Source organism: Candoia aspera, chromosome 13 (assembly GCF_035149785.1).
Source record: "Candoia aspera isolate rCanAsp1 chromosome 13, rCanAsp1.hap2, whole genome shotgun sequence".
NCBI lineage: Eukaryota > Metazoa > Chordata > Lepidosauria > Squamata > Boidae > Candoia > Candoia aspera.
This window is the reverse complement of record NC_086165.1, coordinates 14,768,851-14,786,485: the sequence shown is the minus strand read 5'-3', so window position 1 is coordinate 14,786,485 and position 17,635 is coordinate 14,768,851. Positions and strand designations below refer to the sequence as shown.

Below are 17,635 nucleotides of genomic sequence, written 5' to 3'. Positions count from 1 at the left end.
ATTCTGGTTCAAAAGCTCAGCCAATCTACTGCTGCCCTGCCTTTCTTCATGAATCCATTTGCTGTCGGGTTGCACAGCCTAGGCCATGAAAGTGCCACAGTATTTCTCCAGATTGCATCATTTTTCAAGCTTTCATAGCAATGCGGCTAGCCTAATATGAAACAGATATCAAAGGGGCTCTCTGTTTTCTGTGCGACGTATGATTTCCTTGTCGTTAAAAAGGTCAGAGAGTGGAAGGGGAAGGCAGGGAGGGGAGGGTTGAACTGGAACAGCCACAGCACAGTTTGGCTGGAAAAAAGTGTGGGGGGGGTCTTAAAAAACGGACGCCCCAGACTTTGGTTTGGAAATGAAATGGCTGGTTCGCATCACCAAAAACTCTGGAAAGCACACAGCCCTGCAGTTCTTCCAGATGTTTTTAATAAGGCAGCTTGGAAGCATCTCTTTAGCAGGCGATGTTGATGTCGTTTTTGGAGTCCTTTGTATCACCAGGTTTCCCTGAAAAAAACAGTCCTTCCTCAGTCAGGAGCCCTCCAGCAATTTTGAGCATTGCTGTCCCAGAATAATGCTGGGCTGAAAATTGTGCTTTCTTCATTATGTCATGGTTAGACAAATCATGGCTTAATGTAATGGACCAGGCCATGGAACTGTGCAGCAAACGAACTGACAAAATACATCTTTTTCAAAACATACAAAATGCTCCTGTAGACAGACAGATACCTTGTCTCTTCACTTTCCTGTGGAGTTGGATGGAAGACTGAAGCTCTTTGTCTTTGGGTTATAAGCAAGCTTAACTATTGTGTGAATGTTTTTTTATGATTCACCAGCTTTTTCTTTCCCCCAGGAACTCAGTTATGTCCAGATTGGTAATAGCTTGGTTTGAGACATTTGCACACCATTTTTCTGGGTGGTTCTTATATTCCTAGCAACCCCATGAGTTTAAAGCAGAAAAAAAGTTCTTACCTACACAAAAGCAGAGCAGGTCGAACAGTGGATGCAAACAATTTGGCTATTTCTCACCACATCTGTTTACAGCATGAAAGAAATTGTGGCTGGTGAAACCCCTAGAACAAGCTGGGGAGGCAGCTGGTATTAGTGATTATGTGTAGCTGAAGCCTTGAGAAATGGAAGCAAATACAGAACTTAACCAAGGGTGCTCTGATTTAAATGCATATACTGCTTGGATCTTCAGTTTGAGTATTTAGGCATGCTAGGAGAACTGAGGTGGAATTTGGAGGTGTCCTGACTAAGCAAAGACCATGCCGAGACGAGGAGAAATTCTCTAGTGTTTTATTAATTGCTATTGTAGACAGAAAATCCTACCAAACTGAAGGAGCGTGGGAAAACCCAGACAGATAAACCCCAAAACTCAAGGTGGGTCTGCTCTGAGTTTCTTTGAAGGACAGTTCAAAACCTCTAAACTACACATGCGTTTTCCCCCCTGGATAGGGGCCCCCTCCTGCTCACCATCCATACTCATGACAGGAGGGGTGGTATGGAAACTTGGGGTCTTTGGAATTTGGCAGGTCCCACTGTGGGCCAGATCTCAGACCATGCTGAAGGAAAAGGTCTTGATGTATATCCAGTCCAGCTTGTAGCTTCTGAGAAAACATACTGTATGCCATGCTTGGAGGTGCAGTGCAGTGCAGTGCGACCACCTCCAGAGGTGCACATTGCAGTACAGCCACCTCAAGAGGTGCACATTGTGGTGCAAGCACCTCTAGATTTCCAAGAGTTTGGGTTGTAGTCAACAGGAGGATTTAGTAGGCTTCGAGCTAGAAAAGATGGGCTGGTCAATCCATTTGCATGTTAGCACAGATTGCCGCCTTATATCAAGTCAAACTGTTAATCCACAAGGCTCAGTACAGCTTAACACCAACTGGCAATGGCTCTTCAGGATTTCAATTGGGGCTCTTTTCCTGGCTTTGGGGGATTGAAAGTGGCACCCTCTACTTACAAAGCCTGTGTTCAGTTGCCGAAGGGTGGTGTAATCCTGTCCATCTGTGTTTTTTTTTTTTTTCAGAGAGTCCAAGTAGGCTTCTGCTCTTCAAAAGTATGGGGATGATAGTTCCCAGAATTTCCACTCAATATGGCTAACATGAGTTGGACTTATTGGAATTGAAGTCCTCTATACAACTGGGAGGCACTGGGTTGAGAAGAAGTCCATAACTGTGGGTAGGCCGAATGTGAAAATAAGAAAGCAGAATATTGACGAAGATTTTCTGAGTGCTGAGCTTTCTAAGCAGAGTGGAATCACTGTAGCATTAGAGTGTTAATAAATTCATCTGGATGTAAAGTTCTTTGTATTCGTGCCTCAGTTGGGTCCTTGTATGCCTCATAAGCTCCATCCTTTTCTGGAAAGCTCTACCTATGTCACAGTAATATATTGTCATGAACCAATGAGCACTTATGTGATCTTTGTAAGCACCGAAGGCAAGAAGGTGACATTCATCCAGTAACATATGCTAAAAATCAACTTCCTCTGTGTAAGGAATTGTTAGGCTGGGATAACCTGTCATTGACATGCCACACTAAACTATAGTTTGTTGTCAAATCCGTGGCTGCGTTCATCTATCACCACTCTTTCACTGTGGCCAAGTCCTTTCTACATAAATGTAAACTGTTCATTTTATTATTTTTGAAATGCTTCCATTCCTTCAGTGGCTCTTCTCCCCCCCACCCCCCAAGCAATCCTTTGCAAAAACTGAGAAACCCCTTAGTGGTGCCATGTCAAGAGGCTGAGCCTGTGCCTTGGGGTCCCAGCAGAAGGTAAGAACCAGTATGAATAAGTGTGCTTTCTCTAGCATCAAGTAGAGCTCAATTTCCCTCAGCTTAAGGGTTGCTTTGAATGATATAACCAGGCCTGAACTCCAAAAGTGGATGAGGCCAGGACTCTTGTAGGAGAAGTACCAGATGAGCCTGGAAAAGAGGTTGGAAGCAAAAAAGCTCTGCTATAAAAAACCTTAATGATAGATTGGGTGGTAGAGTAAACATCCAGTGGCACAGATTTCTATAACCTAATTTTCTTCTCCCTGTCAATAAATCTGGTTAAAGAAAACTCTGAGAATCTTGCTTCTCAGTGGTGGATGGCTGCTCCAGGCTTGATACCGTAGTTGTAAAGAGATGAAGCTGGTACTTTAAGCCTCTGCAAAATTAACACACACCCCCCACCTTCTATGTGCCTAAAAAATTAAGCTAGGTTGAAAATGTCTCCTCTATACTCTCTGGCGGTTGCAAAAGGGATACTGATGATCTGACTGTGACCCTTAGGCTGGGCATTTTACATCCTCATATAAGAATGGAGGCTGTATCAGTTTATTTCAGTGACTTGTGGGATGTGCATTCATTGTCTCTTGGTGGAATAGATGCAATTGATCCTGAAGACTGGGCCGTTTTAAATTACCTCTTCAGGTCTCCTTCAATTGATTTGGTACCTTCCTTTCCTTCCTTCTTCAATCCTGAAGATGGAAATGACAAAGCCATGGCCTGGTTTACACATTGTATTGCATTTGACCATCGTTTGGTATCCAGAACCATATTGTTCAATAAACATTGTGGGGGGTCACCCAAGGGGAACTTGGCACCCAAGTGGAACTTGGCAAGGCATGATAATTATCACCAGAAAGTGCCACAGAATTTCTGATGCCAATGTACATTTTTCTCCTAGTGTACAATGTTTATTCTCAACTGGATGGGGGCTTAACCCACCAATTACTTAAATTTCTTGCTGAAAATTGGCAGGAAGTTCTGCTGCTCTGATCAAAATTTGTGCCATTGAAATTCTGGGCAAGATCTGGGGGCCTGCAGGGGCTCAAATAAACTAGTGAGGAGCAGTTGAATAAATTCTTCAATTTGGGGTTAGTGCATTGGATGTACACAGCTGAAGGCCACTAGATCAAGGAATACTTGTTAAAATAGGGTGATGCAAATTTAATTTAAAGCATTTTGAACCCAAAACATCTCCATTTTGAGTTTTAATTACAAAACAGATGTGTTTTGAGTGAGCAAAGACACATCTGTTTTGTGAGAATTCTGGTTTATTGTAACATATGAACCAGTGAGTGAGGCCTCTTTGGGGACTAGTTCTCCCTTGACCCCACCCTTGTCCTCCATGTCAAATCACAACAGCCGGATTCAAATACACTGCTAAACCAAAACCAAACAATTCACATTATGACTGAATATGATGCGGTGAACCCAGCCAATGACTAATAAACATGATGGCTCCATATAACCTCTAGAAGGAATTGTTAGATCCACAAATTTCACTAAGCCATAATACATCTGGTTTGGGCTTATATACATGTCTCACTAGCTGGCAACACCTGGCTGGCTTTATCCAGTCTTGGAAGCCCAGCAGGGCTGGGCCAATGTCAGCCCTTCAAGGTAGACCAGATCAGCTAACCAACTCCATAGGAAAACTAGAACTATTTTGAGTTAGGCTGTGATAACAAAATCTTCCAAGTCCATGTCTTCCCTTCCAACTCTTTTATACCCCAGGGAAATAGAAGTGGAGGTGGGTGGTCTAGTCTGAGTCTCTTTGCAACATTCTCCCACTTCTCTTGACTTAACACATGTTTCTTGGTGTTTCTTAACCTGGTGTTTCCCTAACAACCTCTGAATTCCTTCTCCAAGGTCATCTCTTTGGTTCTCTACAGCCAGATTAATACTTAGATGGGTGACCAGTATGGTATCTTAGGACTTTAGGCTAGAGAGAACTAAAAAAAAAATCCAGAAAAGGGCAATGAGAAGCCCCTTCCACAAACCACCAAAAACTGTGCAGATGCAGTTACCAGGAATCAAGTTTCATTCAAAGGAGGCTTTATTTTTTATAATATGAATCCAACGATTGTGGCTTGGAAAGTCATGGTTTATGACTTTGCATTGTATGTGAACCAGGCTCCTTTGGGTTGTTCTGCAAACCATGGTTTAAAGAAGTATGATATTGTGTGCAGTCATTGACTAATGTCTTGTCAATTGAGCACTCCAAATTGCATTTTTAGTGCTAAGATGTGAAGTCCCAGCAGTGTTCTAGCAAGATCCCACCTAGTGAACTTTCTGGTTGATCCAGCCCTTATACACTGAACTGTTTATTCCAGCTTTGTTTTTGGTGCCTGCCTACAGCATCTGGCTTTTGCAGCACTCAGAAACTATGACTAGCTCTCACTGCATCTAATATGTCTAATGCTTCATATTGTGTGTGTGTGTGTTTGCATCCTAGAATTAGTCCAGTGGAACTTGGGTATTTATCTTGTTGTAAGGTTTTAAGGGGGTTGCAGTCCATGCAGAAAGAGTTAATTTATTTCCTCCATGTCATGGTGCATTTGAACCTCTACAAGATATTTTTTATCATAAAGGAAGATACTCCTCCCATACTTTGCCCCCCATTGAAATCAGATTATGGAACATCCGCCTGTTTACTTACCATCTTAATCATTCTCTGACAGGATCTCTGCCACTTTTTTCACTGTAATAATATCAGACATGCTCAGGGAATGGACGAGGCCAAAGATCTGTCTCATCCAGCTTTCTCTTCCCACAATGGCCAGTAAGATGCACCCAGGTAGGACAGAAGGGCCTCTGCCAATCACATTCCCCAGCATCCTGCCTCTGATGCTATTAATGTATAGTTGTCATGACCACTAGCCAATCCAGCAAGAATCTCAAGTCTTCTCAGCCCTCACACTCAGCCCCATTTCAGACCTTCTGCAGCTCACCAAGTGGAAGTACCTCTGTGCCTTGCAGATATTATGGAGACATATACGGCAACTGGGCAGATGTTATGGAGAAGCACTCAGCAAGGGAAAGAGTGGGAAAAGGGACATTTTTAAATGAAAAAAGATAGTGATAAGTGAGTTTTAATAGAATAAATCTATGTGCTTTCCCCAGGACTCACTGAGCAGTCTATTATGCAGGGAGAGAAATGCATGACTTGTGCTACACCTGAGCTTTACCTATATATTTGACCACACACACACACACACTTTGTCCTTTATTCCCATATGGCACCAATCACTAGGAGAAGATGGAAGTATTTGTTAGGCTGCTCTGATAGAGCAGAAACAGGATAGCTCTTCTCCTCTGTAACTGGTTACTGCCGTCTCATCTCCACCTGTGCAGGTAGTGATTTTTGTGAGCCACACCTCTGAGCTTTGCCTATATTGCACACAAGGGGATGGCAGAAGTGGCTGGTGGTCAACAGTGGAAGAGAAGGCAATCTGAGGGTGTCTTCCCTGCTTGGTGGACCCTAGCCAAATTGGGTGCCACTGGTTGCAATATAGGCAGTTGACCATTTAATTGCCCCAGTGCCCCACTGCAATCAAATCTGATGGTACTCTGGAACATTAAAACAATAGATGGACTGAGAATAGCAGGCTGGTAAATAGGAAGGAGCTCCAGGGTCACTGGGAATGGGTCCTTGGCAATGATCTAAAGATGTTTTGTGCAAAGGACAGTCCTATAAATTACTGATTTTGCAGTGTTTGAGGAAATGCAAAATCTGCAGCGTAGGTTCAGTCTGAGAGGTGCCAATTGGACATTTCATGGAGGAATGGGGATGGACTGAGTTCCTCAGAATTGCTGTGTTTTGAGTCCCCCCTCTTGTTCTATCTTTATCTTTGGGGAAAAGAAGCAATGAGTCCTGGATGCTTCACTGCCTGGCCTGAATTGTTGCTCTCCTGTAACTTAGCAGGGTAAAAAGGGACCCTATTTCCCTATTTGTTTCTCTTGGCATTCCCCAAACCTCACTTTTCCTGCATTTTTTTTTTTTTTTTGGCATCTATAACCAAAAATCAGGGTTAAAGCAAGTTTGGGGGGATGGGGAATTACAGGAAGATTTCATCTCTTGAGAGACTAGGGGCCGAGGTGGAGGTTGAAAAAGACTCAAATAATTTTGAAAACAGGAAACTGTGTGGCAGTGTGTTCTCCAGGCTGGGTCGATGTGAATAAGCCATTGAGAAGGAGAGGCACGGGGCTTTGGCCAAAGCCAAGGTAGAGATGGGGAAGGGAGGGGGCAGCCCTTTCAAGAACTCTGTTGCTTGGCTTAGAACAAAAAGGAGGAACCACTTTTTCCCCTCTAAGAAGGCAATCGAGCATTTTGTTGCTTTCTCTCCGCTCAAAGCAGAATGAATCCTGAGTATGCCCCCCCACACCCCTCCCCGGTTCCTGTCTGTGTTTTGAGAAGCTCTGAGCCAGAGGACTGTCTTGGATTTCAGACAGCTCTGGGCCAGAATTCTTGTATTTAAAATATTCAACGTCCGCAATTAGAGCCTTTCGCCCTGATCCCACACCCCCACCCTTTCCCAGTTTCAGTGTAAAAGCCAGCCATCCCTTTGGAGAGCTGAAGCTTTTCTTTGTGGGTTGTTTCACCCCCTTCCAGCCAAATGAATCGGGACCGTAGGAGGAGAACTCTGCCCTGCCTCTTCCCGCCTCTCTCCAAAGAGATGAATCATAATCCCACAATTGCAATTAAATTTTCAGCTCTCACAGAACTCTGGGGCAGTGAGCAAAACGGTGACGTCCGAACTTGGGTCAAGAGGGAGTGTCTGCCCGACCACCTTCTGCCTTTTGCTGTCATTGGACTTTTCTTCAAAACTGATTCAAGAGCAACCTTTAAGGCTGGGTGAAAGGCGACCAGTTTTGGGAAGAAGCTTAGAAATCCAGTTGGGACGGCCATTTATTATCTATATTTTTAATTTTTTTTCCTTCTACTGGCTGGTCTTCCCTCCTCTCGTACCTGCACAGCAGTATTTTCTTTGGGTTTAGTTGTTACCCTTTGGTTTGAATTAGACACGTTGATGAGCTTTAGTCTTCTCCTGCCTTCTTTTCCTTCTACTTTCGGTTGGTCTGCTAGAAAAGGTTCTGCTTGGGACATCTGGCTTTTGCTGCTGGCTGCTTCTCCCCGTCTTCTCCTTTCTGGGATGTAAATCCTCTTCTACTAAGAGACGTGACAATGTTCAGTGGGGAGAAGTTTCAAGGAAGACTTGCTGTTCTGTTTTAAGATAAATATCTTTTTGCCTGGCTAACCATCCCCTTCTGAGTCTCCATCCTGCGTGCCGTTCTTCCCTTCCACACAAGTGACCCTGTGTTCCAAGAAGACTTTTTTATCAACCAGCTGGAGCGCTGCTGGGCTCTGCTTTCTTCCTTCTTCCTGAGAAGCGAGCTGGCTGGGCTCTGCAATTCGGAGAGGGAGCACACCCAGGCACAAGGACCCTCAGCTGACACATCCAGGAAAGGATTTTGGACTGCTTTACCCTCTCTAGGAGTGAATGGTTGACTTGGCTCTTCTCTGCCTTTTCCTTTCTTGGACAAAATGTATGAGCGGCACAAGAGACGATACAGCCTGTGTGAGATTTCCAAGGAAGAGAAGGCTGTAGAGGTGGTGCTGCTGAAGGTATGGCATAGCTTGTGTCCCTGGCTGAGCTGCATCTCTACTTGCATCCCCCGCCCTTTAAGGTGATCAGGGTCAGATCATGGGTAGTCCTTGCTTGCTTTCTCCTCTTCCCTTTTCTGGAGAACGGCGTACTTGGATTTCATCAGGAATTGGTTTCTTTCCAAGGGCAGGATTTGAAACAGGGAATAGCAGGGTGCTATTCAGGACAATACTACTCATGATTACTCAGAAGTAAGTTTCACTAGATACCCAAGGACCTCTGTGTAGAATTTCCAGCATAGAAAGCAAAAGCATATGTTAGATTTGTGTAGATAAATTGCTTAGATGTCTCTACAATAATTTTTTCACTGAAAATAAAACATTTTTATGGAAAGGGTGAATAGTCCTATGCATAGGAAGTCTGGTACATTCGCTTCAATTGGTACAATAATGTTTGCAATGGTGATGATAAACCAAATGCCATGATTTTTTTTTAGTTTCTTGTTCCAGCTGTACATATATTATGCTTCACACATTTTTCTTGTCAGGTGGCATCCTTTTCTCAGGCTAGCTAGGTTTGCTAATTGGTAGTTGGTTTCTGCTAATATTTTTATCAGAGAATTGCCTAGCCATGTTTATCTTCTTTGTACTTTACATTATACTACTGAGCTTCCTTTTTCTCAAGGAAACGTTAGGGTGGAATCTGTGCTCTGCTTCTGCACCCATAAAACAACACTATGAGGTGGGCTAGGCCGAGAGGGAACACTTTTCCCATGTTACTCAGCCAAGTTTGTGGCTCATTTGAACCCAAAGTAGTGATCTGCTACATTATGTTGGCCTTCCATAGCTTATGTCCTGCTAAATCCATCACCATTGAGTTTCATGGTAGAGAGAAGAGCTGAACCCACATCTTTCATTTTGACCACCATTTGGTGGTTGTGGGGTTTTTTTTTTTTTTTGCATATCCAGTTATGTAGCCTCCTCTGAACATCTCTCCCCCCTCCCCCCAAAGAAACTCTTGGCATTTTAATACAGGCATCCTATTTTGATAACCCAGCTGCCAGAGTCGTTTTGTACGAGCAGAGAAATTTAAGAATAAAAGTAAATAAATAAATAACACTGCAACTGCTGCCCCTCCCACCCACTTTCGAAATTCCACGCCCTACCCCATCCTTCCAAAGCACTAAGTGGAGACCCAGTAACCCATTCTACAGCATAAGCCAAATGAAAGTGAGCATGTGGTTTTCTAAGTTAATTCTTAATTGCGTTGTCCAGTCCATATTCTTTCAGGCATATGAGTCCCTTAGCTGTCAGGAGAGCTAGATCCTCATCCACAGGTCCACTGTGGATTGTTCTGGCCGAGGGAATATGTTTTGCCTTTTGCTTTGTAGATGGCATTGTAACTCTCCCCAGGTCCTTTTTTTAAAAAATAATCATCTGCTCTTTCTGCTGCTCCTGAAGTTTTCAGTCTGTGTGTTCTTGTTTGTCTTTTTTTCTTACTGAAATCTGGAGTTAGTTGTGCCTTTAAATAGGGTGTGGAGGCGGATACCTCTCTTGGCTAACGGTCCCTGGCATTTTTCCGCTCTCCCCCTTTCCCCACGCACACTTTCAAAGCTAAAATTAGTAGCTGCTCCACCAAACAGTAAGGTGGCAGTCTGAGAATGTTTTGTCACTCTTAAGAGCTTTACTTTCCTGGCAGAGAGAACAGCAGCTGGGGGAAGGCAGCCAACTGAATGGCTCACACAATCTGGCTTGGATGTATTAATTCAGAGAAATGGGGAATAGTCTAAAATGGAGGCTGGAGGGGAGGGGTCATACATAGATCTCCTAGATCTTTAGGAACTCCTGGAATAGCTAGTTTTATGGAATTTAATCAAAGGAAGCAGAGCAGAATCCAAAGATCTGGTTTACCCATTGCATTGTGATCTAAGGTAGATTGATTGGTTTTTATTTAGCATTGTCCTCTGTGTATTCAGCCATTCTGGTGGGCAAACCATAGTTTAGGGTGTTGTGGCTTATTCAGTAAACCATGTTGAACACATTGTGGCTTCGCACAAAGAAGAGAGAAGTCTGGTTGAGCTTGGATTTGGAGAAGTATCATTGTTTGCAAGAAGAGCTCCAGTCTCTATGTTTGAAAGTTTGGATTCTGCATCTAGCTAACCCAGATTCTGTTCTAAGAAAAGAGTTTAAATGTGTAGAAAGAAATGTTTAATTTTGCAAGATTTATCACATCATGCCATGCATAACCCTGATTTATTATCATGGGTGGGAAGACAGTATGCTCATTGCCACTGGTATTATGGTCCTACCCGTGTAAGCGTTTAACAGCTATTCGTCTTAGGCTCTCAAGCTTCTCATTGCAGCCCTAAGAACAAGAAATGCCCTTCTTTGGAAGAAAAGATAAAATTCATAGCTGAATTCTGTGCCTGGGACTCAGCTCTTTCATTTCCATCCTGAATGGTGGGCATTGCACAGATACGGCTGTAAGTAGTATTTGTAAACAGTTATGTTGTTAGTCATCAGCAATTAGTAAAGGTGCCTCCAGGCTCTTAGGTAAATTGGGACAGATGGTCTGGCTTCCTGAAACTGAAGCCCATTGCTTCTTTCTTTGACCTCTAAAAATTGAGTTTGCATTTCCCTATTCCTGACAGAAATTGCCCTGCCTTATCTTTCTATCTGTGGAGGACACCTAATTTGTTTCCCCACTTCTTTGCATAGTTGACTTCCTTCAAAGCTTTGCCAAAGCATTTTCAAGACTTCCTAAATCATGGATTATAACTCTGTTTTGCCCTTTTGTTGTTCCAGTTGCCCAGTTCTTGATTCATAAATTCTGCATTATGAAGATCAGAGAGCTGAAGTCACTTTTGTCTCATTCACTTTCCCCTGATGCACAACAGTGATTGGGTTCTTATTTGAATGCTGGAAGCAAGCATCACTAAACCAATGCTTTCCAGAAGTTTCAGATGCCCACTCCCATGCTTTCTAGCCAATGTGGTCTTGGCAAAGCAATTCTAGTTGCATGCTTGTAACGAAGAAGTGGTTAACTCACAAAAGTGGCCATAAAAGTATCTTCACTCTTCTGGTCAGCTTTAGCTGCTGAGTGATGGAGAAAACCTGGATGTTGAAGAGCTGTCAGAACAAGATGTGTGTGTACAGTAAAAATGGATGGGAAAATGCTGTAATTATCTCTCCATATGGGACCTGTAATTGCCACTGCCCTGATAGCATGCATAGTGCTATCAATTCATACATTGCATTAAATCATAATGTAGTTTGGTGCAATATGTAAACCCAGCTATTATGGTTTGTAAACTTGGTTCATGGCTTGGTGTGATATACACCAATGCAGCATTGTGGCTTGTTTTAACCTGGCCCAGGTTAAATTAACCAGGTTTAGCAGACTGTATGAATACAGCCACTAGGTTTGCTGAAGCATGTTGTGTTGGAAGTCAAAAGTGGGAATTGGGGCACATAGTGCAATGCAGACATAGCTTTTGACAAACAGGAAAAAAAGCATGTCCTTTGCACACTGGAAGCTAAATTAAAACATGATTAAAGGAAATGTGGACCCCAGGGTTTAAAAAGGAAATTAACGTTAAAAATAATCTGCTTCCCCCGCTTCTTTTTTGTTCCTTCTGAGTGAAATTAGTTGTTATAACTGTATTTGGAAGTTTGAATCCTGCAAAGGACATGATTCTTGGTAGGTTTTCAGCTGTCAAAATAAGGTGTGGACTGAGGTGACCCGGGACAAACCACCTCAGGCCACCCCTACCTTGAGTAGAGTGCTCAAGCAGTGGCTGGAGAGAGTGTTCTCTTTCAGCTGTCCAGGTTAAACAATAACAGGTGGTAGGAAAGACTTCAGACACTTGCAGCCCGAGCAGGTGCAAGCTGCATTTGGCCTTTGAAAGGCTCTGCCATCTCCAGAAGTTGGTGCCATGTTGTGATTTTCAGTGTGACAGAAGGGGGAAAAGGAATGAAATGCATGTTTTGATTACGTACCATCAAGTTGTGGTTGACTCTTAATGACCACATAGATAGATTTTCTCCAAGATGATCTGTCCCTAATTTGGTCTTTCAGGTCTCCCAGTGGTGCATTCATCACCACTGTAACCGAGTCCATCCACTTTGCCGCTGGTCTTCCTTCCTCCCTCCCTCCCTCCTTTTCCAGGATTAGAGCCTTCTCCAGAGAGTTAGGTCTTCCCATAATGTGTCCGAACGAAATGCATGACAGAAGAGGAATTGTATTGATACCTCTTTTGATTCAGTGTAAAGGAAATGAAAATTAGTGTTTGGCCTGGTGTCACCTATTGTTTTTTGGAGCACAAGAATAACATGCCATGTAAAGACCAATAATATTTACTTGATTCATGTGTGTGTGATGTCTGGCCAAGTTCAGATAAAAGCTCATTGATACAGAGGCTGCATGAAAGGATTCCCACCTTAATTTGTCACCTCTCTCTCTATGCCTTAGATCAACCGTGAAAGCTGGTGTCCTGTTGAACCTTCTCCAGATTCCTTACTGTTGGAGCAGAAACATCCTTGCAACTCTGCAGGTAGGAGGAATACTTTTCTCTCTGACATATGGAAATAGAAGAATGTTGTGTTATTCCTGAACTTTATTGGGGTCAGGGTGGGGCCACCTGACAAGGATCTTTTTGTCAGGCTGCATTAGACTCAGCTACCAATTACTGTCCAGTACAGGATCTCAAAACCAGAATGTTGTGTTTGGGGAATGCATACTTTGCAGGCCTGCAATATCTGAGTTGGTTAGTTTCTGAGTTGGTTAGTTTCTTGGAGAGCACAATCAAGGTTCTCCAATATGATGCCCTTCAGATAAGTTTGGACTCCCAACTCCCAAACTGCTATCCATCCTGTGACATGGTAGCACATCTTAAGAGTATCAGGTAGGGAAAAGCTGGGTTATAAAATGCTGTCACTGAAATATAGTTGTGCAAACCACAGGTCTTGTTTTAAAAACTTCATAGTACTATATATGTCAGTGACACCTTGGTTCACCCTTCTGCTTCTCCCATATTCCCACCCATCTCTTGCTTATCTTCTGCCTGCAGTGCGCATAATGGGCAGCCTTTCGGCAGTAGGGAGGCAGAGAGGTGTGCTTAAAGGATGTGAGGGTGGGGGGGAGTAAGGACCACAATAAATGAGGTAACGATATAGATCTTATACCTGGGCAAGATGAGCATTTTCTGTTTTTCTTTTTGGTAAGGGGAGGTTCATTAACTTTTATGATTATTTGGAGCATACACTACAATTTTTGTTGCCTCAAACTGACAGGAAAATGTGCCATTATTTTTCAGCAGATCACACTTTTAAGGGATTCCAAGGGTTGTACGGGAGTCATGGGTCATAAATTGGAATCTTTGTATTCTGGGATATGACCTCAGGGTGTTTTGCTTGCTACAACCAGTGGGAGCAGAAGATGGATTTGAGATATTGTAGGGCACATCAGCTAAATTCATTGCTGATGTTGCCAGAATTTTGAAGAGGCCCATTTTATCTCCAGGTGGAATCGCTTCTCGGTCTTTTGGCTAAGATCAAGCGTAGATCTCCAGGTGGAAAAAAGCCACCCACAAAGTGCTGGTAGTTCTATTGGTGACTCATGTTCCTGTCTCTGTGCTAAATGTGCCCTCTGCTGGCTTCATCTGATGATATAGCCAGTTTGGTCTAGTGGTTAAGGCACTGGGCTAGAAACCAGGAGTTCTAGTCCCTCCTGAGGCACGAAAGCCGACTGGGTGACCTTGGGCCAGTCCCTCCCTCTCAGCCCAAGAGCCAATCAGGCGTGGTAGGAGAGTTCTAGTCCCGCCTGAGGCATGAAAGCCGACTGGGTGACCTTGGGCCAGTCCCTTTCTCTCAGCCCAACCCACCTGATGGGTTGTTGTGGGGAAAATAGGAGGAGGAAGGAGTATTAGGTATGTTTGCGGCCTTGAGTTATTCATAAAAATGATAAAGGCAGGATGGAAAACAAACAAACAAACAAACAAATAAATAATTCTGGCAGGTTATAACACCTTTCTTCGTGTAATGCAGTCTTGATTAGTGTGCTTGTCTTAATATAACTCCACCTAGCGAGTCACTAGGTCATCCTGCCTCCCCTGGAAGGTGATATTTTGCAGGAAATCAGGATTCGCCCTCTATATTGAAATGTGTAATGTTCTTCTATTTCTGTATTAATCTGGTTAAACCACTGCTGATTTGTATCACTTCAGACTGTAGGTGGAAGACTCATATGATTGCATGTTTCTCCAGTGCCTCTAACAAAATTAAGTAAATACATAAATTCATACATTAAAAAGCTAGCAGGCCAGGATGAAATATGGGCAAATGCTTTCCTTTCCAAGATGTTATTTCCTATGTAGATTCTGTACTTCCTAGATATAATGGGGAAGTATAATTGGTCAGTGACGAAGCATTTACTCTGCATATAAAAGGCCTCACATTCAGTCCCTGGCAACTCTAGTTAAAATGCATCAGGTAGCAAGTGATGTCTTGGGAGGTGGCAGCATCTGGCTAATCTGTCTGGGCTTGGAAGCTAAGCAAGGTTGGGCCTGGTTAGTACTTGGATGGGAGACCTCCAGGAAGTACCAAGGCTGGGGGCAAAACATCCTGTAGGAAAATGATGTCAAGCCCAGAAAATTACATGAAGTCTCCAGGAATTTATTCAACTCACAGAAGATTTTACTTATTTTAATTTACTTGCAGGTAGTAAGAAAGTCCCCTGCCAGAGCCCTGGAGATCTTCTGTCAGTCAGTGTAGATGATACTGGACCAGGTCAGCCTTCTCTAACATTGTAACCTTCAGATAAGTTGGACTTCAGCTCCCATAATTTTCAAAGGCTGGCTGGGAATTTGGGAGTGTTGTTCTCAACACATCTGGAATTCCTTTGGGGGAAGGCTGAGCTGGATAAGAACTTTGAGCTAGTTTGAATTGGAATATAAGAATTGGCTTGTATGTAATAATCCCTTTTAATGTTCACTCACCTATGCGTCAACTGAGGCAAAAAGTCATCCTCTGTATGTCTGTTTGATTGGTTTGAATGTACGTTATTGGAAAATAGAAATATGTTGCTTTGCATGCTAATGCTCTACTTTCTGATTTAAAAACACCTATTCCAAAGTGATATTGGTGACTTCAGACCCTGGAACCTGTTAAAAAGTTAAAAGCCCTCCAGCCTTGATGTAATCAGCTGACTGACTACCCATAGAGCAATCTGACTGAATGTTGCAGTGGATGACAAAGTGCTTGTGATGAAACAATTTGAAATATCTGTAGCCCCTCAGGTGAAAAGAAGCAGCTGATTCCAAAATTGTAAAGAATTTTTCCTCCTTGATCTGGAGCCTATGGCAAACATTTTTGTTTTCACTTCACAGTCTTCCCTCAAATCTGATTTCCTAAATTGACGGTCAAACCTCTATGATGTGTCAAGGAGGGCAGATCACAAGAGATGGGGGTGATGGTGTTGCGGCATGGTCTCTAGGAACGTCAGCGGTGACTAGGGATGTGGCAACATTCCAAGCCCAAAATGAAGTGTGATTCAAGATCAGAACAAAACACCTCTTGCTTTTTCAGTTGTATTCTGAACCCAGGGGAATATTAAGGATGTGCAAGAAAGCTTCCTCCTTCATTTTCATTCTAAAGCCAGAAAGATACATTGAGATTACAATCCAAGATGAGTGCTAACTACCAGCCAATCTACAGAAAATTGACAAAGAGAATGATTAAAGAAATTAAAATTCCAAGAGCAAGTAAATAATAGGATGCAAAGGGCTGTTTCCTCTGAGGTTAGGACAAAGCTCCCCTCTACCCCATTTTGTATACACCCTTGATGGTGATTCACATTTTAACAGTTGATAGTCTCGCTGGGAATCAGTGAACATCAAGAAGGAACTCAGCTTCCCTCTGTAAAACTCCATATTGCACCTTTCCTACTGAAATTTATGGGTTAATGAGGCAGCCTTTGCTTAGAGGGTTTACCTTCCATGTGTTGGGAGTCTAATTCCTCAGTTTTCTCTGCCAGATAACTCCAAATTCTGGGATTTGCATTCCAACATACCTGGAGGGCACCTATTTCAGAAAAGCAGGTCTCTTTCCATCCTTCCCAGCCAGAGAATAAGTGTGATGCTACTTTAGACAACAAAGAGAATCATGAGCATCATCATGATAGGGTGTGTGTATGTGTGTGAGAGAGAATGAGAGAGCCACTGGCAGAAAATGAATATTGACCCAGAAATACCAAATCTCTTTTGCTATTCAGAAAGGCATGAGGATAACTTTAAATTAGAACATTAGGATTTGCTACCCCGGTTGCATTCCAGATATGTCTTAAGATAAGATGATGATGATGGACCACTGCAGACTGTAAGTGGAGGATAATTCATTTAAGACTTCCTCATATTAAAAAAGGCAGGAAGGAGATTCCCATTATATAGGAAAGAATTAAATCAGCAAGAGGTTCTAGCCTAGAGTGGCACAACCTGTTGCGCTAAACTTTGTGTGGATTCCCAAAGCTTTGGTTACAAAGTCATCATCAGACTATAGAGTCTGGTATAGTTTTCAGGAAAGGAGATATTATTAAAAACACGGGAACTATGGCTTTAATCTATCAGTGCACATGAAATTAAATAGAAGGGGTTTGGGGGGTGCTTCGCTTACTTATTTGTCCTGCCACTGACTACTTTTGGGGAATAAAGTTCCTGAATGATGCTCAAAATCCAGGTATTGCCTTTTTCATTAAAAAAAAAAAAAGTTAGCCCTCTCTATAACCCAGGGTTTCTCAACCAGGGTTCCGTGGCACCTTAGGGTTCCACGAGAGGTCCCTAGGGGTTCCCTGGGAGATCACAATTTATTTAAAAAAATATTTCAAATTCAGGCAACTTCACACTAAAGAGGTAAGTTTCATTCTTTATTTTTAGTTTAAGAACACTGTTAATGCATACTATATACAGGCCTACCCATGAAACAAACAGAATAATTTTGTAACTTCTGGCCTATATTTGAGCCTGAATGTGCAGGGGTTCCCCGAGGCCTGAAAAATATTTCAAGGGTTCCTTCAGAGTCAAACAATTGAGAAAGGCTGCTGTAACCCAACCCTTTGTCTGCTGACTTGGTTCTTTCTTATAGGGGAGATTTTAAAAATGTATGCAATTTGTTTCGTATTTGTTATAGTAAGTTCCTTGTGAAGATTTATCCTAAAAGCTGGAGTATATAACAATACTGATAAGAGATTTCCCCACCTGTATTTGGAAATTGAGG

General features: G+C 42.8%; 1 protein-coding gene across 2 annotated transcripts in view; it reads left to right on the top strand.

Moving 5' to 3' along the window:
- AKAP13 (A-kinase anchoring protein 13) overlaps nucleotides 1-17,635 on the top strand; it is a 119,902-nt gene that overhangs the window by 32,563 nt on the left and 69,704 nt on the right. For both annotated transcript variants that reach the window (XM_063314309.1, XM_063314308.1), the window contains exon 4: nucleotides 12,840-12,921. In XM_063314309.1, coding sequence (XP_063170379.1) covers nucleotides 12,840-12,921 — 82 coding nt within the window. The remainder of the gene's footprint in view (nucleotides 1-12,839; nucleotides 12,922-17,635) is intronic.